The sequence below is a fragment of the Equus asinus genome, chromosome 14, assembly GCF_041296235.1.
Source record: "Equus asinus isolate D_3611 breed Donkey chromosome 14, EquAss-T2T_v2, whole genome shotgun sequence".
In the NCBI taxonomy this organism is placed as follows: domain Eukaryota; kingdom Metazoa; phylum Chordata; class Mammalia; order Perissodactyla; family Equidae; genus Equus; species Equus asinus.
The window spans coordinates 26,156,197-26,183,307 of record NC_091803.1 but is presented as its reverse complement, the minus strand read 5'-3'; the positions used below and the strand labels follow the sequence as shown (position 1 = coordinate 26,183,307).

The 27,111-nt window shown below is 50.0% G+C and overlaps 1 protein-coding gene and 1 long non-coding RNA gene across 6 annotated transcripts in view; one reads left to right on the top strand and one right to left on the bottom strand.

The window, feature by feature from the left end:
* The window catches only part of GSG1L (GSG1 like), a 207,103-nt gene that overhangs the window by 110,137 nt on the left and 69,855 nt on the right, over positions 1-27,111 (bottom strand). For 4 of the 5 annotated variants that reach the window (XR_011494210.1, XR_011494211.1, XR_011494212.1 and 1 more), the window contains exon 2: positions 21,025-21,072. Coding sequence is in view for 1 of the 5 variants with exons in the window: in XM_044747295.2 (XP_044603230.2) it covers positions 21,025-21,072 (48 nt within the window). In the remaining 4 variants the exon portion in view is untranslated. Of the gene's footprint in view, positions 1-21,024; positions 21,073-21,286; positions 21,370-27,111 lie in introns of those variants that run through there. The other variant, XM_070484652.1, reaches the window with a different exon arrangement.
* LOC139040190 (uncharacterized) lies at positions 9,449-14,069 on the top strand. The gene is made up of 4 exons (XR_011494213.1): positions 9,449-11,004; positions 11,115-11,389; positions 12,159-12,409; positions 13,216-14,069. It is a non-coding gene; the product is annotated as an uncharacterized lncRNA (long non-coding RNA).

The following is a 27,111-nucleotide window of genomic DNA, read 5'->3' as shown; positions in this document are numbered from 1 at the left end:
GCCGTTGCCACGAAAACGTGCCCTGGGTAGACACTGGCCCCAGAATGACAGGACACACACAGGGCAGACCTGAACCCAACCCACAGCCCAGAACCAAGCCCAGTCAGCCCACAGCCCACAGCAATCACCCCACCCAATCCGCACACTCACAAGCAAGAAAAATAAGGCTTGTTTTTGTAAGCCACCGAGTTTGGGGGTGTTGTCATATAGCCTACTGCAGAAATAGCTGACTGATACACAGTCAGTGTATTTATACACATTTGAAGTATGCAAAAAGTGACAAATTTGTAAGAACATGTATAAATGTAAATACTTTAAACAGAATTGAGGGTTGCCAGTAAAGGAGAGAGGGGAGTGGGGGATAAAGAGAAATTAATTAATCAATCAGTCGGAGACCTGCATGGACAACTGATGGTCACTGCCTCGATCTGAGCAGTAAGATCAGCTCACTCTCTTCCTCTAAGTTTCTGCTTCACCAAAAATAAGCCCATGAAGGCAAGGACCTAGAATAGTCCTGGGGAGGGCCACAGTTGGTACTCAATAAATACTAGTTGAACCAAGGACTAAGATCAAAATTCTGAAGACCTCTTTGACCCTGGGACCCCTAGAACCTCCCTTCTGGCAGGAAATTTCACACTACTTTGTTGGAATGCAAAACTCAAGTGCCTGGGCGGGGTCTTTGCCACCCTGAACTCACAGGTCTCAGGAGCTTCATAAACAGGTCCAAGGTGCCCTCGGTGCTGGCCACTGGCCCGATCGCAGGAGGCGAAGCCCGTCTTGACCCTGGCCCCGGACTACTTCCACTGGGCTAAGCGCAGGGAGGAGGAAGGGTGGGATGAAGGGAATTAAATCTTCCTCACCATCTCAGCCTGATTACTTGTCAACTTCAGGCCTAAAGGGACTTGGATGAGACCTCCACGGGGAATAAGGAGACAGCAGAGCAGAAGGAGCTCCCAGCCCAGGAGGCAGGACAAGCTTCCAGATCACTGTTACATTTTCAAGAGCCACTCCACCTCTCGCTACCCTCCAGCTCATGTAGTTCTAAATAAACGTCCCGGGGAGAAAAGCCCTGCAGAAAGGGAAGGAAGGGTTAAGAAGTGAGCCATGAATTTCATTTCCAAGGAAACTAGGAAGTGGAAGAAAACCAGAAGTGGAGAAAACCCAGAGCAAATGGCACCAGCACCACCAGAGAGCCCTGGTCTGGAGTCCAGCCAGCACTGGGTTGAAGCCCAATGCTGTTATTTCATTGGTGTGGGAGTGTGAGTAATGTGCCTAGCCTCTCTGAGCCTCAGTTTTCCGCGTGTATAATGGGGACAAAAAGAGTCCCTACATCCTGGGGCTGTTGAGAGAATTCAGTGAGATGGTCTACGCACAGCGCCCGGCTCAGGCAGAGGCTCCGTATTGGAGCCCAGATGTCTGCTGAGCACCAGCCGGAGCCAGCCTTGTGCTAAGACTTGGCACCAAATGAGGCAGGCAAGGCGGTGCCCGTGTGGAGCTCAGGGTCTTAGGAAAACAAGACAGAAAACAAGTAAATGCACACAACGAGATCATTTCAGGGGTTTGCACAAGTGGCAGCGCAACGTGATCAGAGAGGGGAGTCTGTTTTAGACAGGATGGCAGGGGAAGGCTTCTCTGAGAAGAGGACATCGAGGTGAGATCTGAAGCTGGGAAGACGCCCATTCTGGGAAGCGTTGATGCAAACAGAGCACAGGAAGACACCCCATTCCCATCAGCAAACAACACCCCCCTGGCCTGGGAGGGGCAGCCTGAAGGCTGCTGGGAAAGGTCCTGCCCACAGGTCCCCAGGCCCTGAAAGCAGCCTGGTCCCACCCACCCCAGCTCATCACACACTGATGGGGGAGAGGACACCCTCAGAGTCAGCATCGGGGGCTCTACTGGCTTTTTATTTCCAGTGCCAACTGGAGTCTACAATACGGGTTCTGTCTTCAGGCTCTTCCCACTCTGAGTTTGTAGGACACGTGGTCAAAATCTCAGCTGAGCACTAACTCAGTGCCAGGCTCTCAGCCGCACCCGGGAGACAGATATGAAGCAGTCCTGCCTCTAGGGCCGTCTGCAAGCTCTCCCAGGGTTCTGGTGGCTGCTGCTTCCAACCGCTGCCACTCCTCTGCTTGGAGGTAGCCATTAACCAGTTTTCAGAGTTCAGATCAGACCATACCACCGCCCATCCTGTGGCTTATCCCCGTGTCCATCCAGGATACAGACCAAGGTTTTTGACTTTACATTTGAGGCTTGTTGCGACCTAGCCTTGCTGACTCCTCCAGCCTGGCTCCTCCCAGCTCAGCTAGAGCCATTAGCTGCTGCAGACAGAACAGGCCACGGGTATCCATTCTCCTCAAATTTGTACATGCTGTTCCTTCCACTTGGAATGTCTTTCCCTACCTTGATCACTCAGCCTGCAAGATGCATTGAGATGATACTGTTCATGACCCCTGCTTGATAACCTGACCCCTACCCCATGCACGGTTAGGTCTGGCTCTGAGAGCCACACTGCATTGTAATCTAAGACCTCTCGATTCCAGGACCCAGGGGATCAACCCCACCCCCTCGAAGGAAGAGGAGGTGCTAATTTCACGGAACCCTTCCTGAGGGATGATCTGGCCCACTTTATAAACGAGAGAACTGAGGCTCAGAGCCAGTAAGGTCACCTGGCTTGCAAATCAGAGCCAGGATTTAAACCCAGATTATGGGTTCCTCTGGCTCAAAGTCCTCCTTTCTCTTAAGAAACAATGGTTCACTTCCCATCCCCCAGCCACAGTAGCTCTGCCAATCATTGCCTCCCTTACCCCACCCCCTTCTAAAGAGACCACAGCGCTGGGGCTGTACTGTGTGATCCCGCCCCCTGCCCCAGCTCATTGGACCTGACTTGTTTCCAGCTCCAAGCTGAACCAATCAGATTCTCTCTCGTCGGGGTTTTGCGAGTGGGACCTAGAGATTTAGCGGGAGGGTGGGTAGACTACAACGGAGCTACGGTCACTGTAGGGATCACCACAAGCAAAGAAGAAGCAGATGTGCAGAGGAATAGAGGTAAGACTCCTGGTCAGTCCCCTTCTCCTTTCTAAGTTCTGGTCTTCCGATACTTCTCACCTGGCCCAGTGGGGCTGTCCCCCCAAGCTAGCCTGAGCGGACTTCTGGCCCTTGTAGTCCATCTTTCTTCTTCTCTAAAAATCCCCACCAGTCCCCAGTCCAGCCATGGTGCCAAGGCCTTAGGCAGCGCTCTCCTAGTCCATGCCTGGTCTGCCTCACTAGGGGAAGGATGTAGGGGTGAACCAGTGCCCTTTTGCAGACCTCCGGTCAACAAGGAAGATGGTCTCACGAGAGGGCAGAGGCTCACACAGGATGACCATTGACTTCCCAGGAGTCCAAAATGCTAAGCTCCCCAAAGGCCTCCCTGAGGCCAGCGTGCTTCAGCACCTGCTGGAGTCTTGGCAGGGACCAGGCAGACGTCCGAGTGGAGAAGGAGACCTCCGCGGCTGTGCAGGCTGGACTCAGGATGGGCGTCGTGAGCGGCAACGGCTCAGGGTCGTGTCGGGATGGGAGAGCGCCGCCACCAGGGCCCCCAAGTTCTATTCAAACAAGATTAACAACGCAGGGACCAGTGGGCTGCTCGGAGCCAGCGGTGCGATGTCAAAAGCGTGACAGGGAGTGAGAAGAACCCCCCAAATTCTGCTGTGATTCCGACTTCTGTGGCAAGAAAGAGGATCCTTTAAAGCGAAAAGGGCAGCGTGCGCACGGCGAGGCAGACCCCCTGTCCAAATGGAGGCGAGGCTCTGCCTTTCTGAACCCGCTCCCTCCCGGGGAACGGCCACAGCGAGCCGGGCCCTCCACGTGGGCCGGCGCGCCCTTTGTTGGTGAGCACCGGGGAACCCTGGGGACCAGGGAGGAGCCAGCACCTGAAAGCAGGTCGGGGCGATCCGGTTTCAAAAAGAGCAAGAAACCGGAAACTGTGAAGAAGGGCGCAGGCACCGGCGGATTCTTGGGCTAACGGTGGGGGTTAGTATTGGGAGAGGTAAGCTGAGCTTCCTGCAGCCTTCCGGAACCCCTGCCCTTCCCCGCCCTGCCCACCCTCTTTCGTTGCCGCAGGGGAGGGGTGGTGCGGTGCAAAGAGCGGCTACTCTCAGGCCGCGAGAACAGGCTTTGAGTTGCAAAGGTCTGGACTTTTAAGTTCAAAAGCCACAGTTTTTACTGTAAATAATATATTTAAAAGAGAGGACCCCCTGGCTACCTCTCCTCTCCCCCGCACTCCGGGCGTCATAAAGCTCCCCGGGCTGGGGGACGGGGGAAAGGGAAGTCAGAGCCTATGAGAGAGACTTTCAGGTGTCTTTAAGGCCCATTTCTTTTTCCTTGCGGGCACACGGTTAAACTACATTTCCCTTGTAGTTGAATGCAGCCGAGTGACAGGTCCAGCCAAAGGACTGTGGGTGGAAATGAAGTGAGCTGCTTCCAAGCCCGGCCCCTAGGACCTCCCACATCATCCTCTACTCTCTCTCCTTCCCGACCCGGCGACATGGAGAAGACTCCAGAGCCTGGCAAGGGAAGGAGTTGGATCTCTGGATGAACATGTGGAAGGGGGCGTGCTGCAGGGACACCTGCTCTGGACTTCATGTGGCAGAAAACCAAGTTTCCTCATGGAAAGTGACTAAGATTTACAAGGGTCTTTGTTTCAGCAGCTAGTCTTACTAACGTGGGGGAAGTAAAGAAAGCAGAGATGCTGAGTGGATCACTGAAGCGGGCCCCTGCACCCTCTCCCTCCCCCACCTCCCCATGAGCCGTCCTGTAATGGAGAGAATAACAGACTTTCAGAAATCTTGAAGCAGAGACAATCATCCGATCTTAAGGAGAGACAAGGAGAGTAATGAGACTCCAAGGTTGTCCTCCACTCAGCACAGTGCAGGAACAAATGAATGTTGGCAAGGGGTTTCCAGAGAAATGGGCCTGGAACAGCCCTGGAGTGTTTTTCATGAGGGCAAAAGTGGTGTGGTTACTGCTGGAGAGTCAGCAGAGCTCATGAGGCTTTGAGGTCACATCAAGAAGGACCCAGTAGCACCTGCACAGATCAACACACGTATCCCCAGTGTCTGACACATAATAGGAGCTCAACAAGTGTTGATTAGATGGGTGGGTGGATGGATGGATGGATGGATGGATGGACAGGTGAGTAAGTTCTGGGTGTGCTCACGCTCTTAGAAGAAAGCATAAGGGGAAACTTCACAACACTGGATTTGGCAGTGATCTCTTAGATATGACACCAAAAGCACAGACAACAAAAGAAAAGACAAATAAATTGGACTTCACCTGAAAGTTTTTGTGCATTAAAGGATACTATCAACAGAGAGAAAAGCCCACCACGAAATGGGAGAAAATGTTTGCATATCGTATATCTGATAGTTTGCATATCATATATCTGATAAAGTATGATATCCAGAATATATAAAGAACTCCTATAACTCAACAACAAAACACAAACAACCCAATTCAAAAATGGGCAAAGGATTTGAATAGATATTTCTCCAGAGAAGATATACAAATGGCCTAAAAGCACAGGAAGATGCTCAACATCACCAGTCATTAGGGAAATACAAATCAAAACCAAAGTGAGATACCACCTCACACCCATTAGGATGGCTATTATCAAAACAGAAAATAACAAGTGTTGGGGCCGGCCCAGTGGTATAGTGCTTGAGTTTGTGTGCTCCACTTCGGTGACCCAGGTTTCAAAGGTTTGGATCCCAGGTGCAGACCTATGCACCACTCATCAAGCCATGCTGTGGCAGTGTTGCACATACAAAATAGAGGAAGATTGGCACAGATGTTAGCTCAGGGCCAATCTTCCTCACCACAAAAAAGAAAATAACAAGTGGTGGGGGTGTAGAGAAATTGGAACCCTTGTGCATTGTGAATGTAAAACGGTGCACCTGCTATGGAAAACGGCATGGTGGTTCCTCAAGAAATTAAACATAGAATTACCACCTGATCCAGCAATTCCATTTCTGGGTATATACCCAAAAGAAAGGAAAGCAAGGACTTGAATGGATATTTGTATACCAATGTTCATAGCAGTATTATTCACGATAGCCAAAAGTCAGAAACAACCCAAATGTCCATCGCCAGATGGATAAACAAATTGTGATATATATACCAGACCATACCAAAACATTTTGTTTCTGACACATGCGACAACATGGATGAACCTTGAAGACATTAAGCTAAGTGAAATAAGGCAGACACATAGGGCAAATATTGCATGATCTCACTTAAATGAGGTACCTAGAGTAGACAAATTCATAGAGAAGGAAAAATGGTGGCTTCCAGGAGCCAGGGGCAGAGGGAATGCGGAATTAGTGTTTAACGGGCACAGAGGTTCACTTTGGGAAGATGAAAAATTATGGAGATGGATGGTGGTGATGGTTGCACAATAATGTGACTGTACTTAATGCCACTGACCTGTACACTTAAAAATAGTTAAAATGGTAAATTTTACATTATGTATATTTTTCCACAATTTAAAAAATCAAGAACATCTGTTCATCAAAAGACGTCTGTGAAAAGGCAAGCCACAGAGTCAGAAAAGGAATTTGCAATACCTATAAGCAACAGAGGATTATAATATTTTCAAAAGGGGTTGGCCCCGTGGCCGAGTGGTTAAGTTCGCGAGCTCCACTTCGGCAGCCCGGAGTTTCGCTGGTTCGGATCCTGGGTGCGGACATGGCACCGCTCATCAGGCCACACTGAAGCGGCGTCCCACACGCCACCACTAGAAGGACCCACAACTAAAATATACAACTATGTATTGGGAGGATTTGGGGAGAAAAAAAGCAGGAAAAAAAAAAGAACATTGGCAACAGTTGTTAGCTCAGGTGCCAATCTTTAATATTTTCCCGAAAAACCCTCTTATAAATCCATAAGAAAAAGACCGACAATCTAATAGAAACACAGGCAAAGGGCATGAACAGGCACTTCATGCAAGAGAAAATCCAAACAGCCATAAACATGAGAAAATACTCAACCCCATTAGTAATCAGGGAAACGCAGACTGAAAGCCATCACGAGATACCATTTCTCATCCATCAGTTTGGCTAAATGTTTAAACCTGATAACACTAAGTATTGTCAAGATTGGAGCAAGGGGAATGCTCATACCCCATTAGTAGGGGTGTAAACTGACACCCCACTTGGGAAAATGAGATGGCTTTACTTGGTAAAACTGAAGATACACAAAGGTGACCCAGCAATTCCACATGTAGGTGAACATGAGGGCAGTGGCTCAAACTGGAGGCTCACCCGGAGGGCCTGTCACCCACAGACTGCAGGCCCCAGACCCAGAGTTTCTTGTCCAGGAGGTCTAGGGTGGGCCTGAGAATTCACATTTCCAACAAGCTCCCAGGTGATGCAGATGCTGCTGGTCTGGGGACCACACTTGAAGAACCAGCAGAGGGTTTCGCCGGTTCGGATCCTGGGCACGGACATGGCACCACTCATCAAGCCATACTGAGGCGGCATCCCACATGCCACAACCAGAATATACAACTATGTACTGGGGGGCTTTTGGGGGAAAAAGGAAAAATAAAATCTTTAAAAAAAAAAAAAGAACCAGCAGAATTTTTCATAATAAAAACTGAAAATGACCCAAATATTCACTTAAAGTAGAATGAACAAATAGAAAGTGGTATAGTCATACAACGAGATATTACACAGCAATGAAAATAAACAAACTACGGCTACAGGATTGTTATAAACGGAATGTTTGTGTCTCCCCCCCCACCCCCAAATTCATACGTTGAAATTCTAACTCCCACTATGAAGGTATTGGGCGGGGGGCACTTGGGAGGTGATCAGGTCATGAAGATGGAGCCCTCATGAGTGGGATTAGTGCCCTTATAGAGGAGACCCCAGAGAGCTCCCTCATCCCTTTTGCCCTGTGAGGACACAGCAGGAAGATGGCTGCCTATAAACCAGGAAGCGGGCTCTCGCCAGACACCAAATCTGCAGCACCTTGACTTCTGGAACTGTAAGAAATATATTTCTGTTGTTTACAAGCCACCCACTCTGTGGTATTCTGTTAGAACAGTCCAAACAGACTAAGACAGTGTGCAACACAATGTTGAACAAAGCCAGACACAGAAAAGGACACCAAATGATCACATTTATGGAGAAGCTTCAAAAACAACCGTATCTATCATATTTAGGTTTGCATACTTGGTAAACTATGAAGCAGAATCAGCTAACCCTTTCTGTAAAGAGCCAGGGAGGAAATATCTTACATTTTGTGGGCCATACCGTCTCTGTCACAAGTGCTGACTCTGCTGTTGGAGCATGAAAGCAGCCGTGGACATACATAAGGGAATGGGTGTGTCCGTGTTCCAATAAAACTTTATTCACAAAGACAGGTGGTGGGCCCTGTTTTGCCAGCCCCTGCTGTCCACTTGAGCAAGGCAGTGATTACTCTGCTTTGGGGACTGGAGTTCTCAGTGCTCAGGAAGGGGCACACAGGGGGCTGTCAATGACCTCTTTCTTGATCTCAGTGGTAATAAAGTTTTTGCTTTACCATAATTTGTTAAGCTATATATTTAATGTACTTTTCTGAATTGTACTACATTTCCCAATTTTAAAAAGAATATACAATCAGAATATACAACTACGTAATGGGGGGCTTTGGGGAGAAGAAGAAAAAGGAAAAAAAAAAGAAGATTGGCAACAGATGTTAGCTCAGGTGTCAATTTACAAAGGAAGGAAGGAATATGGAGTGGCTTGCCCTGGGTTAAAAACAAAAAAAGAATTAATAGATAAAAAATAATGAGTAGATTAACACAATGTGGTATATCCGTACAATGAAATATTATTTGGCAATAAAAAGAAATGAAGTACTGATAAATGCTACAATGTGGATGAACCTTGCAAACATTATGCTAAGTGAAAGAAGCCAGTCACAAGTCTCATATTACATGATTCCGTTTACACGTGTCCAGAATTGGTAAATCTACATACAGAGAGAGAAAGGAGATTGGTGGTTGCCTAGGTCTGTGGGGGATGGAGGATTGAGGGTTGAAGGCTAAAGGAAATAGGGTTTCTCTTCAGGGCGACGAAAATGTTGTACAACTGATAGTGGTGATGGTTGCACAACTCTGTGAATATACTAACAACTGCACACCTAAAGTGGGCAAATTGTATGCTAAGTAATTACATCTCAATAAGGCTGTTACCAAAAAGATCGAAACATTTAAAAACTAGTAAATCAGCGGCCTCCGCCCTCGCCACCGGAGCGGGGCAGGCACACCGGCGCTGCGCCCCCGCAGGGCCCACCCTGCCCCCCATCCGCCCAGAGCAGCGCCCCGCCCCCCCCCCCCCCCCCCCGGCCCCCGGCCCCCCTAGCCCCCGCCCGCCGGTCCGCGGCGGCCGCTGGGCAGCGAGCCAAACGCGTGCTGGGAGTCAGAGGCCCGAGAGGCCGGGGCTTCTGCAGACCAGCAGGGGCCGAGAAACGCAGGACTTCGTAGACTCAAAGGGAAATTTCGGGGGTTATCGAAGCGAAGCGAAGGAAGGCGGGGAGGCGGGCGGGCAGGCTCCCGGGCCCGCGCCAGGCCTGCGGGGCCGCTCCTGGGCAGCACGCGGGACGGGACGGGGCTCCCGCCCTGGGAACGTGCCTTCTGAAAGGGCCTCGCTGGAGTTCGCAGTTCCTGGCGGCTCCGAGGCACGGGCGGCCTCAGGGCGTGAGCCCCTCTGCTCCTCGCACAGGCTAAAGGCGGCCTGCCTGGGGATTCTGTGTTACATCCCAGACGGTGCCAGGGAGCCCGGCAGATGGCTGCAAAGGATGAGGCTGCAGGAGCCAGCAGATGGGCCGTGAGGAGCAGAGGGGCTGGGGCCCCTCAGCTGCCGCCCCCTCTGCTCTAGGAAGCCCCCGACAGCTGGGAGCCGCTGGGGCCGCCTGACCGGGTCAGAACGCGCAGCAGCACCGACCACAGAGCTCCCCGGGCCTGAGAAGCGGGAGAGGCCAGGAGGCAGCAGGCAGGGGGGAAAGACCCGCGCGGTGGGGCAGAGAGAGCGGGAATGGTGGGGTATGTCATTTTGCTGTGTGACCCCAGGCAAGCAGCTCAACTGCTGAGTCTGTTTCCTTGGGTGTAAACCAGAGATAATAGCACCTACTCCAGAGAGCTGTCAAAAGAATTAAATGAAAAAGGCGCGTGGAAGCGCCCAGCAGTGAATGGGATGCTGTGCGCTATTCCATGAAGGCTCGTTGAATGTACTCGAGTACACACATACAAAGTGAGTCACTCTCCAAATTGCCTTTCTCGCTGGCGGGGCCATCCTGAGGGGATGGGGGATCAAACGGAATATTCAAGCTGGTGGTGAGTGAGCCAGACCCTGTGCCAGCCCCTCACGCGGGTTACTTCATTGGAGCTAGAAGAATCTCACGAAGTGGATGCTGTTGTCCCCATTTCACGGATGAAGACAGTGCGTCGTGAGGAGGATGAGTGGCGTGCCTGAGGTCCCACAGCCAGCAAGGCAGAGTCGGGACGGGAATCCAGAGCCCATGCTCTGCCTTAACACAGCACTCAGAGTTCTGTGTGGGACCCCAGCTCTGCCATAGCCTGGACCCGCAGCAAGTTTCTTAACCTGCCGGAGCCTCAGCTTCCCGACTTGGAAAAGGGGATGATGATCCTACCTCCTTGGGGGCTGTTGAGAGGATTCAATGGGATAAGGTGCCTAGTATGCAGGAACTAGTATGCAGCAGGTGCTCAATACTGCCAGGGCTGGGCTGGGGGAGGCTGCCCAGGGCAGGGACCCCATTCCTTAGGGACTGGTATGCAGTAGGCACAGTCACTCTACTCAGTCCATGGCAGCCACCAAGAGATTTTTCTTGGGGCCTCAGTTTTCTTATCTGCAAAATGGAGCAGTTTTCTTATCTCTGAGCCCTTCCAGCCTGACGGTCTGTGCGTGAGGGTTGGACTCCGATCTTGGAACTGGAAGTGGAACAAGAGGGAAGCAGAGGAAGGTACGTGAGGCACGAGGGCCGTGGAGAGTCACAAGTGTCATCCCACATGGATGACGGCCCTTCCTCCCAGCCCGCCTGGCTAATGCCCACTATGTCCTCTCCTTCGCTAGATTTCAGCCCGTCCCCAGCCGCGGTGCTGTTGGCCTCTTTGCTATTCCAGCAGCTCGTTTCAAGGCAATCAGTGGAATGATGAAGCACAAGGATTCTGCAACCCACCTGCCCGCGTTCCAACCAGTTCCGCCACTCACCACCCCTGTGGTCTTGGGCAAGATGACTTAACCCCTCTGGGCCTCAGTCTCCCCATCTCTGACACAGTGGAACAACGGCACAAACCTCATCAGGTTGTTAGGGGGTCGGCTGGGTCTGGCATGTTGGCAAAACAGAAGTAAGTTTTTGGTATTAGTATTATTATCACTTGTTTTAAAGCATCTTGGATAAAATAACCCAGCATACTAAAACCACGAATTGACACATATCATCGCTCAGGGTGAGGCTAAAATAATGAGACTTTCTAAGTGAATCAAATGTAAAGAGAAATAGTAAGTGAATAATGTTATGGGGAGGGGTGCAGGACACAGCCCAGATGGGAAGGCAGTGCAAAATAAAAATGCAGGGCCCCTTATAAAAAAGTATTAAGAATTTCAAGACAGTGACAGAGGGTTAAACAAGATGTAGGACCCTTCCATGCACGGGACCCTAGGTGACCATGCAGGGCACATGGCCAGGAAACTGGCCCTGCTTCTATATCTTGACAGAGGTATGGGTTACATGGACGTATGCATTTCTCAAAACTCATTGAACTAGACATTTAAAACCTGTGCATTTCACTGTTTGTAAGTTATACCAATGAAATCATATCGATTAAAAGAAGGAAACATGACAAATAGGGTTACGAATTCCCAGCTCATCGCAGGCAGTGTGGTTCAGCAATGAGGTGCCGGTATAGACTTGTATGATGAATGTTGTCTTCTTTTAACCCTGTCTATGTATCCCTGGTCCCCACATACAGTTGTACCGGATCTGTACTGCCCAACCCTATGCTATTCACATAGACCACAGTATGAATTATGACCCCCAGAGTTGCACAGTGAGTAACCTGCACAACTGTACGTGGTGACCCTGATTTGTAACTCTATGTCTAACTTCATTTGAAGGAATCATCATAGGTCTAAAGGGAAGGCTCTTTGTGAACGCAGGGCCTGGGCCAAATGGAAGGGTCTTCAAGGCAAATCCCACTCCAGGGAGAGGTCCAGGAGGAACCAGCCCATGGAAAGACTGTCCTGAGATGTGGAAAGGAGCCATCCTTCAAATTCCTCAGGCCCTATGCAGCTCAGCAAGCCCTACTTCCCCAACACCGCTGAAACCTCTGTTCAGACGGGCGAAGGGCTAGATTTAAGCATCCGAGGTAATTTTCACACCAAAGTATGATAAGAGCACAGAGTCATTTAGAAATTTAAATTACCACTGTTCACACTTAACAGAGTCTTCTCACCATGGAGAGACTGTTTCCAATTATGAAACATGAAAGCTGGCCACCATTCGGGGTCAATATGCCGCTCTCTGAGAGAGAGAGAAGGCGACTACCCACACCCAATTACCTGGAAAGATAATCGTGAATAATTGGAATTAGAGCAACTCAAGCAATTACTAGATGCTGTGATCTCCAGGAGCAGTCCTCCACCAGGCGGAGGGATTCAGTCACCTTTAAAAGGAGCTCGTAATGAGAGGAATCCAGAATTTCAGAGCAGAAAGCGGCAGAACCAGCACTTTAGAAGGAGGGCAGTGGAGGACGGTGTATGATGCTGGGGAAAATGAGGCTGGAGGGCTGGGTGGGAAGGAAGAATGGGACAAGAAAGGTTGAGTGGAGATAGCAAGGTGGGCAGGGTGCTGCTTAAAAGACCTCAGGAGCCTGGAGAGTGAGCCTGACTCTAACCTAAACTTGCTGTGTGACTTTGAGCAAGGTACTTCACCTCTCTGGGCTCTACCTTCCTTCCACTCTTCAGTCATTCAGCAAACATCTGCCACACACTTGCCATGTGCCCAGCACTGAGGACACTGGTCTCACTCTTTTGCACATGCCATCCTTTCTACCAGAAATGACCTCCCCTGGTGCCCATTAAACACTAGAAGGAATGCCACTCATCCTTCACGAACCTCCCCACATGGCCCCCCTCCACGCAGCCTTACCAGACTGTCATCATTCCTCCACAGCCCTCTGTCCACCCAGTCTGGGCCCCTGATTCACAGATTGACTCTTCCCCCATGTCTGGCCTCCGCAGATGGACCAGGGCCATTCAGACGATTGATGATTCCCACGCTCGGCCAGAGGGCTGCAAGAATTATCATGCTGTTGTCTGGGAATGGCAGGTGAGGGGAACAATGGACGCATGAACCACTGTGGCCAGGCTCCTGCCTCTCTCAGTCCTGAAGTGTCTGTCGCACTGGGATGAAAGAATCAGACTCTACCTTGTCAGCCCTGGACCGCAGGCGTGTACTTGCTGACTTGGGAGGATGGAGCAGGAGCGACTGGCAGTCTGGGGCTGAGGGAGGACTTTGCAGAGGCAGGACCTTCGGGTTGGCTCATGAGGGTTGCTGGAGAGTTCCCTAGGCAGCCAGGGGTGAACAGATCGCCCGGGATTGACGCGCAGGCACAAGGAGGCGCCGGCCACCCTGCACGTTCGGGGCGCAGCCAGCAGGCTGACCCGTTTGCAGCTCCGATGTCAGAGTTTGGGCAGCTGTGGAAGCTGGGTCCCCTCTCCCTTCCCCGCTCAGCCTGTTCTGATCTATGCACGTTTCAGTTCTATGACATAAATCAATAAAATTCACTAAATAAATTAAGTGAGCAGCAGAATTGTCAATCGATTTCAGACGGAGAACAGAGAGGTTGAGGAAGCCAACAAGAGACTATTATAGGAGCTGAAGTGAGACATGACTCACAAAGGCTCAGGATTGTGGCCGTGCAGCTGCCACAGTGCTACACATCCCTGAAATATTCAACAAATGAAACCTATGAGCTCTGGAGATTGTCTCACAAAAATTGCCCACTAGCGGCTGCCGGAAATCCAGCTGGCTGGGAAACGGGGCCAGGGAGCAGGGATGACTTAAAACATGGCTCAGCCCGGTGGGTCAGATGAGACTTTGGCTTCCGGAGTCAGGATCCAGATTTCCAAACCCAAACGGGCCACCCAGTGTCTATAGCATGGCCCCTGTTCCTTCCTTCCTTCCTTCATTCAACAAACCTTTACTAAATTCTTGCGGTGTGCCAACCCCATCTGGGGCACGGGAGCCACAGGAAGGACAGGATCCAGTTCCTGTCCTCGGGGACTGTCCAGTTGGTGGAGGAGATGACCTCCCTGCAGTGCGATGGGTGCTAAGAGGACCAGTCACTGTGGGTACCTCTGGGGTTCAGGGGTGGCTTTCCAGAAGAGGTCATGTCCCAGCTGAGTTTTGAAGGATGCATAGAAGTTTTCAAGGCAAACAAGAGGTGGTAAAGGCAAGTCAGGCAGAGAGAACAGTATATGCAAAGGCACAGAGGCACGAAAGATGAAGGTGAGTTTGGGGGAAATGTATGCAGGGAGGGAGGCAGGGCTGGAGCACAAGTTCCATGTCAGGGACTGTAGGAGGTAGAATGAAAAAGGCAGACAAGCACTAGATCACTGAGGGCCATGAACGCCATGTCAAAATGTCCTCTGTACGTTTGGGAGCCAGGAAAGGGTTTTAAGCAGGAGCCTGATCTCGCTGGATTTTCATTTTAGAAAGATAACTTAGAATTCAGTGTGGGGAGTTTTTGTTTTACTTTTTATTGGAGGGTCACATACATACAGAGAAGTGCACGGATCACAACTGTGAGGCCTGATGAACTTTCACAAACGGAACACATCCGTGTAACAGCCCAGATTAAGAGACGGAACATCGCCAGCTGCCAGAGCCCTCGGCACGCGCCCTCTCAGTCACGCCTGTTCTTCAAGGCCGCCACTGCCCTGGCTTCTAACAGGAAAGATTCGTTCTGCCTGTTTTCCATAAATGGAATCATAGGGTACATATCCTTTTGGATCTGGCTTATTTTGCTTAACATCCACGTTGCTGCGAGCAGCTGGCATCTGTCCGTTCTCGTTGCTGTATAGTATTCCACTGTGTGTGTGGATGGGCTTTGAGAAGGGCAGTTAGGAGGTTACTGGTGCAGCCTTGATGGCAAATGTGCATCATGAGAGGCTCAACTCATTCATTCATTCATTCATTCTTCATTCATTCACAGTAAGAACCCGTCTACCTGGGAGGGTCAGCTCCCATTGGCTTTGGCCAATGAAATGTTAGTGCAAGTGATGCAAGCAAAGGTTTTAAATGTGCTTGTGCAGTTAGCCGTCTTGCGTCTCTGTCCCCTCAACCTGGCCCCCAGAACGAACACAACCTGGGGTTTAGGAACATCTCACCATGTCACACCTTGACAAACGACGGGACAGATCTTTACTGGGGAGTCCTGTGACTATAACAAAGGGAGGAACACCAGAGCATCCTCAAGGCTCTCTGCAGCGACCTAGGCTGGAGCCACCATGTCCTCCAGCCTTTTCCAGCAGAGGCTGGATCTTTATTTCTTGGCTGGAGTCCTTGCACGACATCTGACGGCTGTTTACTGAGCTCTCTCTCTCCTGCGGGGCAGAGCCTTTCGCCTCATTCCTCTCTGCCCCACCCGGGCCTGTCCAGAGCGTGGCACAGAGCTGCCGCTCAGGAGCTGACTGTGGGATTGGCAGGCCCGTGGGAAGTGTTGGCACACACAGGCTGCTCCATCAGCGTCTGCCGAGGGAATGAATGTTTGTTACCTCACCCAGATATTTTGGTCACTTATAGAGAAATAACCAGACCACTCTTGGATGCAAGCAAAAAATAAACACTGAACGCCACTGAGTTTTGGGATGGCCGGTTACATAGCATTTGGTGGCTACTGCTGACCAATACAGCAGGCTTGAAGATTCTCCAGTTGGTCACGATTATTTGGGAGGAAAATTTTGCCCCAGTGAATAGGAGACCGAGATTTTGAGAGACAAGGAAAGCCTTGAGGAGAAGCTTTTCCTCTGCATTTTCGGTGTCAAGTTCACAACATGTAGACATTGCTGTTTATCTGCATTTGCACATTTCATCTCCATAAATTGCTCAGGCATCTTTAATTCATTCCCCCTCCTCTGCCTCCCACGGCCTGCCGTGCAGACCTTTGTTACTCTGCTCTGCCACTGGTGCTCCAGTGCGGGTCTGGGCCCTGGAGGCCCAGGGGCAAATAAGAAAGCACTGCTACCCTCAGAGGGCCTCAGTCTTGTGAGGGAGAAAGATATGTGTACAGGTGACTTTTATTCACTATCATTCAGGATGCTCAAAGTACAGTGGGGCATAATCGGAATGTCCAGCTGTAGGGCTTGGCTAAATAAATTGTCTCTTTGTGATGGAATATTATACAGTTGTTTCAAAAGATGAGGGTGAGCTCTACATACTGACGTGAAAAGCAATCTGTGATTATATATATAAGTATATATGTATGTGTGTATCTGTCTGTCTATCTATCTATCTATCTATCTATCTATCTTCAAGGACTGATAAACCAAACCATTACTAGTGAATAGCTAAGGGTGGGCTTATAAGAGACTTTCATTTCTATTTATACATTTAGGCATTATTACCCTTCTTGTAACAACATGTACACTATTAAAAATCACTGCAATTCTTCCTTCATTCGACAGGTCTCATGGAGCAGCCATCGGTGCCAGGCACTGCTCTGGGTACTAGGCATACTGTGAGTCACAAACAAGACCAGACTCCTGCCCCCATAGAGCCGACAGTCTGTTGGGGGAGTCCGCTATTAGTCAAAAAGGCACGGACTACATTTCAGGTGGTAATAAGTGATCTGAAGACAAGTAAACAATGAAAGGGGAGAGGGACTTGGCAGGAGGAAGAGATGTGCTACAGGGGATGTTCAGGGAAGTCTTCCCTGTGAAGATGTGACACTTGAACTGAAACCTGAAAGATGAGAAGCGACCAGCTGCACAGAGAGCTGAGAGAACAGTGTCCCAGGAGCAGGGAGCAGCAAGTGCAAAGGCCCTGGGGCCCACACTAGCTTGGCTGACTCGAGGAACAGTACAAAATTTGGAGAGCTGGAGTGTGGCGAGGGAGGGGAGGCTGCAGGAGATGAGATCCTGGAGGTGCAGGGCCAGACCCCACAGACCTTGCAGACCGCAATGAGGACACTGACTTTTACTCTGAGTGTACTGGGAGCCAAGGGCAGGTTTTAAACAGGGAGTCACATGAGATGTTTTCTGCTTTAAAAAGATCATTCTGACTACAAGTGAATCAGGGCACAAAAATGGAAGGAGGTAACCAGTTAAAAGATTGTGGCAGGAATCCTGATGAAAAATGGATGTGGCTTAGGCTAGCGTAAAATGAAGAGCTATTTCCCATGTGGAACACAGAACTAGAATGGTCAGGCAAATGAAGAAAAATGCCTGCCGTGGTAAGAACACTGATGACAGACAAATATTTTTCCAGGGAGAGGGTCGGGGAGCACGGGGCAGGAGGGTATTGGAAAAAATGGCAAAGAGGGGGTGCCATTTGAGAAGGACCTTGAAAGCGTGTCTGCGGTTTGCCGGGTGGAAGGAGGTTATGAAAGGAAGCACCAGCCTAAGGAAGCCTGAACTCAGCTCAGCTGTCTCGGCAAAGGGGGAAGGGCTATCACCCAGCCCACACGCATGCTCACACTTGCACACACAGCCATGCATGCTCACACTCAGACACACATCTAGGCCCTGCACACACACCCTCACATGTGCACACGTGGACACGCCCCACACTCACATGGGCTTGCCCCATCGGCGTGTAAGCATGAAGCACACATGAATACACTCTCACAGCAGCACTTGCTCACGCATACACACACTGACCCTCAACCCCACACACACACAGCATCTCAGAGACCTAGCTTTTCAGCAGAAGAACCAGGTATTTAAGAGTCAAACTGCTCAGGTTCAAATCCCAGTGTCCTAACTGTGTGAGCTTGGGCAAATCAATTAACTCTCTGTGCCTCAGTTTCCTCATCTGTAAAGTGGGGATTAAATGAGCCAATGTGTGTGTAAAGTTCTCAGAACAGCGCCTGGCACATGGTAAGCACTGCATGAAGGCCACTTAGTGTCAGTGTCATGATTACTATCATATTTTGCAGACCAGGAGGGAAGTCACACAGAGAGCCAAGGCAAAGGTGAGAATCAAGGAGAAGCGTGTTCTTTGGGGGAGAGCGCACCTTGGCCCTAACATCGGCCCCAGACTCCTGTGGGGCCCTGAAGAAGTCACTCTTCTCTGCAGCTCGGGCTCCTCATCTGTGAAACAGACAGTCAGTGTGTGAGGCCCCAGTGAGCAAATGGATGGATCCGTGAGCACCACACCCTGCAGGTGACCCTGGGAGGGCCAGGCCCAGAAGTCCGGGGAGAGGCCACGGGGGCTGCCACAGCCAAACTTCACCGCCCAGTGGGAGTGCTCAAGTATGTGAGAGGCAGCAAGCCAGGCAAATCGTTCTGCCACTCGGCGGCAGAGCCCCAACTCAGCCTCCGCATAAACAGTTTCATACACACTGCCAGAAGGCCCTCGGTGTGGCCGCCAAGCCCTGAAAGTAAGAGCACGAGGCAAGTAAAACTAAGATGCGAACTCTCTGGGCCCTCGGTCACGAAAAGCAGCAGGAGTAAAGGTCTGATGCCCCCTGGAAGGATGGACGAACAACGTACCTGCACTGTACACGGACACACACACGTGTACACAAGTCCACATGCACACTGCACACACACATCCATGTGTGCTCACACTTGGACACACACATCTGCTCACATGGGCACACAGGCATACACACTTGTGCACAAGTGTACCCTTCTCCACGCTCACACATGCTCGCCCATCAGCATGCACACATGTACACACGAGACACATGCACACTCTCTCACAGGAGTGCCTGCTCATGCATGCACACACTCACCCTCAACCAGACTCACACACACACACACACATGCACACACATGGGCCCTTGCTTCCTGGAAGCCAGATTTGGAGCAGAGTCGACCCAGGAACTGCACGGCCTTGGGGATCCTGGGATGTGCATCCCAGAGGGCTGCCCCAGGTGCTGGCTTCTAAGATGCAGCACAACACAGGGCACAGAGGAGCATGGCTCCGCCCCTTAGGACATGTGAGACTTCAGTGGCTTAATGTCTCTAAGCCTCAGTTTCTTCATCCGCCAAGTCAGGTGAGAATGACAGCCCCTCCCTCACGAGGTTGTGGGGAAGTTTCTCGGTTAATACATGCACAATGCTTGCCACAGTGCCTGGCACACAGCAGCCGCTCAATGCAGGGCAGCCATTTCTCCACAGGGATATTCCTAGTGTCTCCTGAGACCCCAGTTTGGAAGCCGTGACCCGAGCTGCTCAGCCCAAGACTTCAGGGATGGCCACATGGCCCCAGGGACCCAGCCATGGGGACGCTGAGGAAACAGAGGAGGCAGCCCCACTCCTGAAAGCTTGCTCAGCAAGGGCCTGGCCTCTGCCTGGGCCTGGGCCCTGTGGGTTCCTTTCATGTGCCCCTCGGTCTCACCAACTGCCACTTGGCTGGAGCTCTCCAAGGAGACGGTGTCTGCGAGACAGGAACATCACCAGCCTCCATGACACATGGTCCATGCTCCCCGCCTCCCCTCACCAACACCTGGGAGGGCTCAGAGAGGTGGCCCTGGAGGTCCCTGAACTTCCCGATGCTGCACAACTTGGCCCCACCAGCAGGGGGCGTGGGTGGCTACACATCCTGGAACCAAGAATTTCCCATGAGCCATGCCAAGGCTCCCCATAGTGGGACAGATTGAGTGGACCTCTGCCTCAGTTTCCCCACCCCAACTCTCAGGAGCATAGCCTTCCTCTCATTTCCAGGCTGTCTGAAGAGACCTGCCCACCTGCTCTCTCTCGGCAGTGGTTCTTGGTGGCAGCGGGGAGGCGGGTGGGGAGCAGCCATGCCCCTATGGCAGCACGTCCTCCAGTAGGCATTCTCCTGTTCTTCCATGATAATAAAACCCCTGACTTTTAGCTGAGCACAGAGGTGCCAGGATAAAGACACCTTTGCCAGCCTCCCTTGCAGCCGAGTGTGGCCCTGTGACCAAGCTCTGGCCAAGGAGATATGAACAGGTGTTGGTGGGGAAATTTCTGAGAAGCTTAGAAGTGACATACAAGCTTTCCCCTTTCTTCTTTGCCCTTCATCTATCCTGCTACCTAGAATGCAGACGTGACAGCTGGCGCTCTTAAACCATGAGGACGAAGGTCAGAAGGATGATAGAAAAGGGACAGCAGGGGCCTGGATCCTGAGGACTTCATGGAGCACAGCCACTCTGGATGCCTACTTTCAAACTTTTATAAGGGAGAGAAGTAAATTTCTCCGCTGAAGCCAGTTATCTGGGGTCACTATTACTTGCAGCTAAACCTAATCCTGACTGCAGTGCCCCCTACACAAGCTGCGGCCTGCTCTGAATCATCCTGCTCCTGCCTTGTCCAGCTCTGAGCACCACCGGCGGCTCCGAATCTCTGCCGTTGGGCCCTGCATACCAGTGAGATGTGCACAGCAGCGTGCAGTCAGGCTGGACCACCCCACGCCTGTGAGACGACAGAGGCGTGACCCCTGGCTTTCCGCCCGCCAGGTCAAATCCTACAGCTGGAGGCAATCCCCCCAACGCTAGTCCTGCCTGAGCCCAACTCCCACACACGCATCCTCCCTCCAGCAGAGTCCCAGCGTGCAGTGGAAGCAACGGGAGGGTGATGACTCCCAGGCCCGGTCCCCTGGGCGGGGAAGGCGAGCCCATCTTCTTCCACCCGCCCCTCCCGCTTCGCGGACGCGGGGAAACTCGGAGCTGCGCCCAGGCTGCCGGCTGCCTGCTCCCAGGGCGCTGCAGCAGACGCTCTCAGGGCCGCGGGATGCCACCTGGGCGGGGAAGTGTCTCTGGAGAGGGCGAGCGGGGACCACACTGACCTTTCTCTGATGCCGGGGCCAGGTCAATGAAGCTGCGACATGTTTCACCTTTGAAAAGAAAAGAAGGGTTTCAGAATGTGAGAGGAAATGAGAGCCCTAGCCTTTCGCCTCTGCCCCTCCCTTGAGGCCCGTGGCGCGACCCGGCGTCTCTAACCCCAGCGGCGTCGCTCCACCCTCCCCGGACAGCAGCGTCCCCAGGAGCGCGCAGGGCGAGCCTGCGGATGCGACTCAACAGCAGCCCGGGGGCCGCCTCCGCTCTCACCGCCCGGTCCGACCCGCCCGGTCCTGAGGCTCCGCAGGGCCTCCACCCGGCCCAGGCCAGGACCAGGCCAGGACCAGGGCAACAGCCCTCCCGGGCTCGCGGGCCTCCACTCGGGCCTCTGTCCAACCCATGCTCCACACTGCAGCCGGAGGGACACTTGGAAAACACAGCTCTGTCACGTCAAACGCGCGCGCGCACAAGTACGCGCACTCCTGCTCAAATCCCTCTGATGCCCTCCCAAAGGATAACGTCCAAATCCCTTCACGTGAACCCAGGACTGGCCTCCGCCGGCCTCTCCACGCACACCCCCTGCCTGCACCGACTTCCCCCCTCCTCTCACCTTCCACCTCCTCTCACCTTCTCCCCCTTTCCCTCCTGTACTCCTCGTGTTCCTTCTCACCACAAGGACTTCACACGTGCTGTTCCCCTTCCGGGAACACACTTCCCCCTATTATAAGCTTTCGTGGCCCCTTGGCCTCCTCCTATGAGGTGCCCAGTCACCTTATAACTCTGCCTTTGTGTGTGTGATTCTTGGATAGATGGCCCACAAGCTGTGAGCCCCATGAGGGCAGGGGCACGTCCTCAATGCATCTGCAGCTTAGTAAATGGCAGCTCCAAAATCTGTCGCCATCCTTGATTTCTTTCTCTCACACCTCCACGTCTGGTCTGTGGCTCCAGCTTCGCAGCCTGTCTAGAATCTGACCGCCTCCAGCGGTCCCAGCCACCACCATCTCCCACCTGGATTGCTGCAGTAGCCTCTGCTTGGGTCTCCCTGTTTCTGCCCCTGTCTCCACAGTGGCCAGAAAGATCCTCTTATAACCTAAGGCAGATTATGCCCCTTCTCTGCTCAGAACCTCCCATGGTTCCCAATTCACCAAGAGTGAGCACCTAAGCCCTCACTGTGGCCTACAAGGCCCTGTGTGATCTGCCCCCTATCACCTCGCTGACCTCATCTCCTACTAGCTTCCCCCTCTCCCACTCCACTCCAGCCACGTTGGCCTCCTTGCTGATCCTTAAATATGCCGGACACACTCCTGCTTCAGGGCCTTTGCACATGCTACTTCTTACGCCTAGAGAATTCTTCCCTCAGATAGCTGAACAGGTTACCCTTCCTCTCCTTGATCATTTTCCTCAAATGTTAACGTCTCAGGGAACCTTTCCTAACTAATCTATTTAATATTTAAAACGCCCCCCAACACTCCCCATCTCTCTTCCCACTGGACCCCTAGCACCTAGGACAGTGCCTGGTACATACCAAGTGCTCGATAAATATTTTTTGAAGGAGTATATGGATGAATGAACAAACGAATGCCTTTCACCCAATCCTTATGCCTATAAGAAACTTGAGCTCTTCAGTCTTTCCTCTGGGTCTCCCTGATACTGGGCACTGTGCCGGCCACCCAAGACGCAGTGATGATCAAGACCCGGCCCAGCATCCAGGCGTTTCTCATGAAGGGAGCACACACTGGACCCCCGCTCACAAACACGTTATGTTTGGCCCACATGGGATCCTAAAAATAGGGAAAATATTGCCGACAAATCCAGACTCTGGCTTTCTCCTGAAGAATCAGAAGATCTGGCCAGGCTGGGCCCACAACCTCAAACAGCAACAATCAGATGGGGCCAGGGAGGCGCTGCCCCCTTCAGATGGGACATTGATCTCTAGTTTACCACAGCCTCCACCACTGCCCGCTGCTTTACTCCTAGCCTCACTTAAACCACCCAGCTGGTCCCCGAGACACTAGACTCGATGACATTTAGGGTGAGCTTGCAATCCTTCATTTAAGGATTTTACTGCTGATCCCAGCAAGGAGACAGATTTTGGGTTAAAATGGAACCAATGTGGGCTGGGGAGTGAAAAAGATCTGGAAGCTTCCAGCATTGTCAACTCTTGTGTCTTCTTGGAGCTTCCTAATTTCTTCTCTAAGAAGGTCGCTTGAAGCCCCTTTGGGCTCCTGAACTTCCCTCTGGCCCCCTGTAAACGCACAGGCAGACATGGGGTGTGGTGGGAGATGAGGCTGAGAAGGAAGGCGAGGGCGGGATCCCGAAGGGTCTTGAGTGCTAAGCTAAGGAGCAGACTCCTTACTGTGCACAGAAATAGAAATATAATGATGTACACCTGAAATTTATAGAATGTTCTAAACCAATGTTACCGCAATAAAAAAATAAATTAAACAAATAAATTCTTTTAAATTCCCCTCTCCCCCGCAAAAAAAGGAGTGGACTCCTCTCTTATTAACGCCAGCCCGTCCAAAGAATCACAAGGCCAGGGGTGGACGGATGCTACTCCTGTGGTTCCATCATGCTTGCTTCCTCCCCAGCCTCCACACTGAGATGCAGGACCCTTGCCTCCCTTTACAGATGAAGAAAATAAGGCTCAGCACTGTTGAGTGACCAGCCAGAGCCACACAGCAAGGTAACGGTACTGAGATTATAACCTGCTGAAAGAGATATTTGTTGACAGCCAAGCACTAAAAGGGAGAATTTAAAAGAATGAGAACAGGTGGTGTGCTAAAATGGATGGATTTTGAATGAATTATTTTAAACTTTCTTCAGTGTTGTATTGTTTTCTCAAAGCTGGAGAGGGAAAATTTTAATGGCCAAATTCAGACCAGCACCCAGGGCCACACTAAGACTTTGGTGGGCCGTAGGCACTTTTGCCTTTTGGATACCTTCCTAAATAAAAAAGTTAAAAGTTCTATTTTACAACTGCATTAGTAAAAGATAAAATATATTATTATATATTAAAATTTTTCTTTACCTAAATGTTTATTTTTTTTCTTCTGATTTTAAAAGGAATTAAAACACTTTTGTGGGCCCGTGAAAGCACGGTGGGTGCTGGGCTCTGTGCCCCCTGGGCCTGAGAGTCAGCTCAGCAGCGCCAGGTCTCCTGGCTCTCCCGTCAGTGTCCTCCCACCACCAACTGGGCTCCTCAAGAACACTTAAGATCTGTGTGCTAGGCATTTGCCTTTTCGTTAACAGTTTTATTGAGACATAATTCACATACCATACAATTCATCCATTCAAAGCGTACAATTCAAAGGTTTTTAGTATATTCTTAGCATATTCTCAAGGTTGTGTGACCATCACCACAATCAATTTTAGAACATTTTCATCACCCCAAAAAGAAACCCCATACCTATTAGCAGTCAATCCCCATTTCCCCCAATCCTCCCAGCACTGGGCAACCACTCGTCTATTTTCCTTCTCTACAGATTTGCCTATTCTGGACATTTCTTATAAATGGAGTCACAGAACGTGTGGTCCTTTGTGAGCAGCTTCTTTCACTTAGCATAATGTTTTCAGGGTTCATCTATGTTGTAGCTTGATCGGCACTTCGTTTCTTTTTATTGCAGAAGAATATTCCATTGTATGGATATGCCACATTTTATTTATCCATTCAGCAGTTGATGGACATTTGGGTTTGTTTCCACTTTGACTATTTACGAACATTCATGTACAAGTTTTTGTGTAAACAAGTTTTCATTTCTCTTGGGTATATATCTAGCAGTGGAAACGCTGGGTTGTATGATAACACTATGTTTAACCTTTTGGGAACAGCTAGACTGATTTCCGAAGGAGCTGCACCATTTTACATTCCTACCAGCAATGTTTGAGGGTTCCAATTTCTCCACATCTTTGTCAACACTTGTTACTGTCTGTCTGTTTTTTATTATAGGCATCCTTGCAGGTGGGAAGTAGTATCTCATTGTGGTTTTGATTTGCATTTCCCTAACGACTAATGATGCTGAACATGTTTTCATGTGCTTATTGGCCATTTGCATATCATCTTTGGAGAAATGTCTGTTCAGATCCTTTGCCCATTTTCAGTTGGATTGTTTGTCTTTTGATTATTGAGTTGTAAGGGTTCTTTATATATTCTGCATACAAGTATCTTATCAGATACCTGATTTGCAAATATTTTCTGTGGATAGGCTTTCCACTTTCTTGATGGTGTCCTTTGAAGTGCGAGAGTTTTAAATTTTAATGATGTCCACTTTATCTCACATCTCTTTTGTTGCTTGTGTTTTTGTGTTGTATCTAAGAAAGCTTTGCCTAACCCAAGATCATGAAGATTTACTCTTATTCTTTCTTCTAAGAGTTTCATGAGTTTAACTCTTACTTTTAGGTCTATTTTATCCAGTTAGAGGTGATTTCTGTGTATGGTGTATAAAAGGGGTCTGTCTTCATTCTTCTGCATGAGCATATCCAGTTGTCCCAGCTCCATTTCTTGAAAGACTACTCTTTCCCCATTGAATTGTCTTGGCACCCTTGTCAAAAATTAATTAACTGTAAATGTGAGAGTTTATTTCTGGACTCTCTACTCTATTCCATTGATCTGTATATCCATCCTTACATCAGTACCACATCATTTTGATTACTGTAGCTTTATAGTAAGTTTTAAAATTGGGAAGTGTGAGTTCTCAAGCTTTGCTTTTCATTTTTAAGATGGTTTTGGCTTTTCTGGGTCCCTTGCATTTCCACAGGAATTTTAGGATCAACTTGTCAATTTCTGCAGAAAATCCAGTTGGAATTTTGATAGTGGTTGCATTGAATCTGCAGATCAATTTGGGGAGTACTGCCATCTTAACAATATTAAATTTTCCAATCCATAAATATGGGGTGTCTTTCCATTTTGTTAGATCTTCCTTAATTTCTTTCAATAATGTTTTGTAGTTTGGAGAATGTAAGTTTTGCACTTCTTTTGTTAGATTTATTCCTAAGTATTTTAGTCTTTTTCATGCTATTGTAAATGGAATTTTCTTAATTTCATTTTCAGATTGTTCATGGCCAGTGTATAGAAATATGACTAATTTTTGTATATCCACCTTGTTCCCTGCAATCTTGCTGAATCCTTTCATTAGCTCTAAAGTTTTTAGTGGATTCTTAGGACTTACTATATACAAGATCATGTCTTCTACAAATAGAGATAGTTTTACTCTTTCCTTTCCAACCTCAATGTCTTTTATTCCTCTTTCTTGTCTAATTGCACTGGCTAAAACCTCCAGTATAATGTTGACTAGAAGTGGCAAGAATAGACATCCTTGTCTTGTTCCTGATCCTAGGGGGAAAGCACTCGTTCTTGTACCACTAAGGATGATGTCAACTGTGGGCTTTTCACAGATGCTCTGTATCAGGTTGAGGAAGTTCCCTTCTATTCCTAGTTTGTTGAGCAGTTTTATTGTAAAAGTGTGTTTGCTCTCCTTAACCCCATGATAACCTACAATATAGCTCTCAGAATTCCCATTTTAGAGACTCAATCTGAGGCTCTGAGCTTTCAGTGACTTGCCCAAGACCACACAGCCAGTAAGTGATGGAGCAGGACTCAACCCAAGTCCACAGACTCCACCCTCTATGCCCTAAACTTTTTCCAGATATCTATTCCCATTTGCCATGTTGGAATTTCCTACTGCAGCCAGCCATTTCCACTGTGTAGAGCTGCTGGGTCCTGAAAGGAATCTCCTGAGAGTATACCTCCATGCAGAGAGTGAAAACCCACCGGGGCCAAGTAAAATGGCTCTCAGGCTTCTATTTCTGCTACGTGGACAAGACTGAACAGAAGATGTTTGAGCAGAGATGGTCAAACTTAGCCCATGCTGCCTATGCAGGGCAAAGCTGAGGTTTAAGGAAAAATCATAGTGATGACCTAAGGAAGACTGCGTACTTCAATGGTCAACATGTCTAATAGCTGAAATCCGAACACAGACGCGATTCTTGTCTCCAAACCTTTAGTCTCATGATAAAGATTAGCTAACCATTTGTGCATAAGATATCAAACTGTACCATGTTGGCTTATGACTTTTAGAAGTGGCCCTTAAAACATC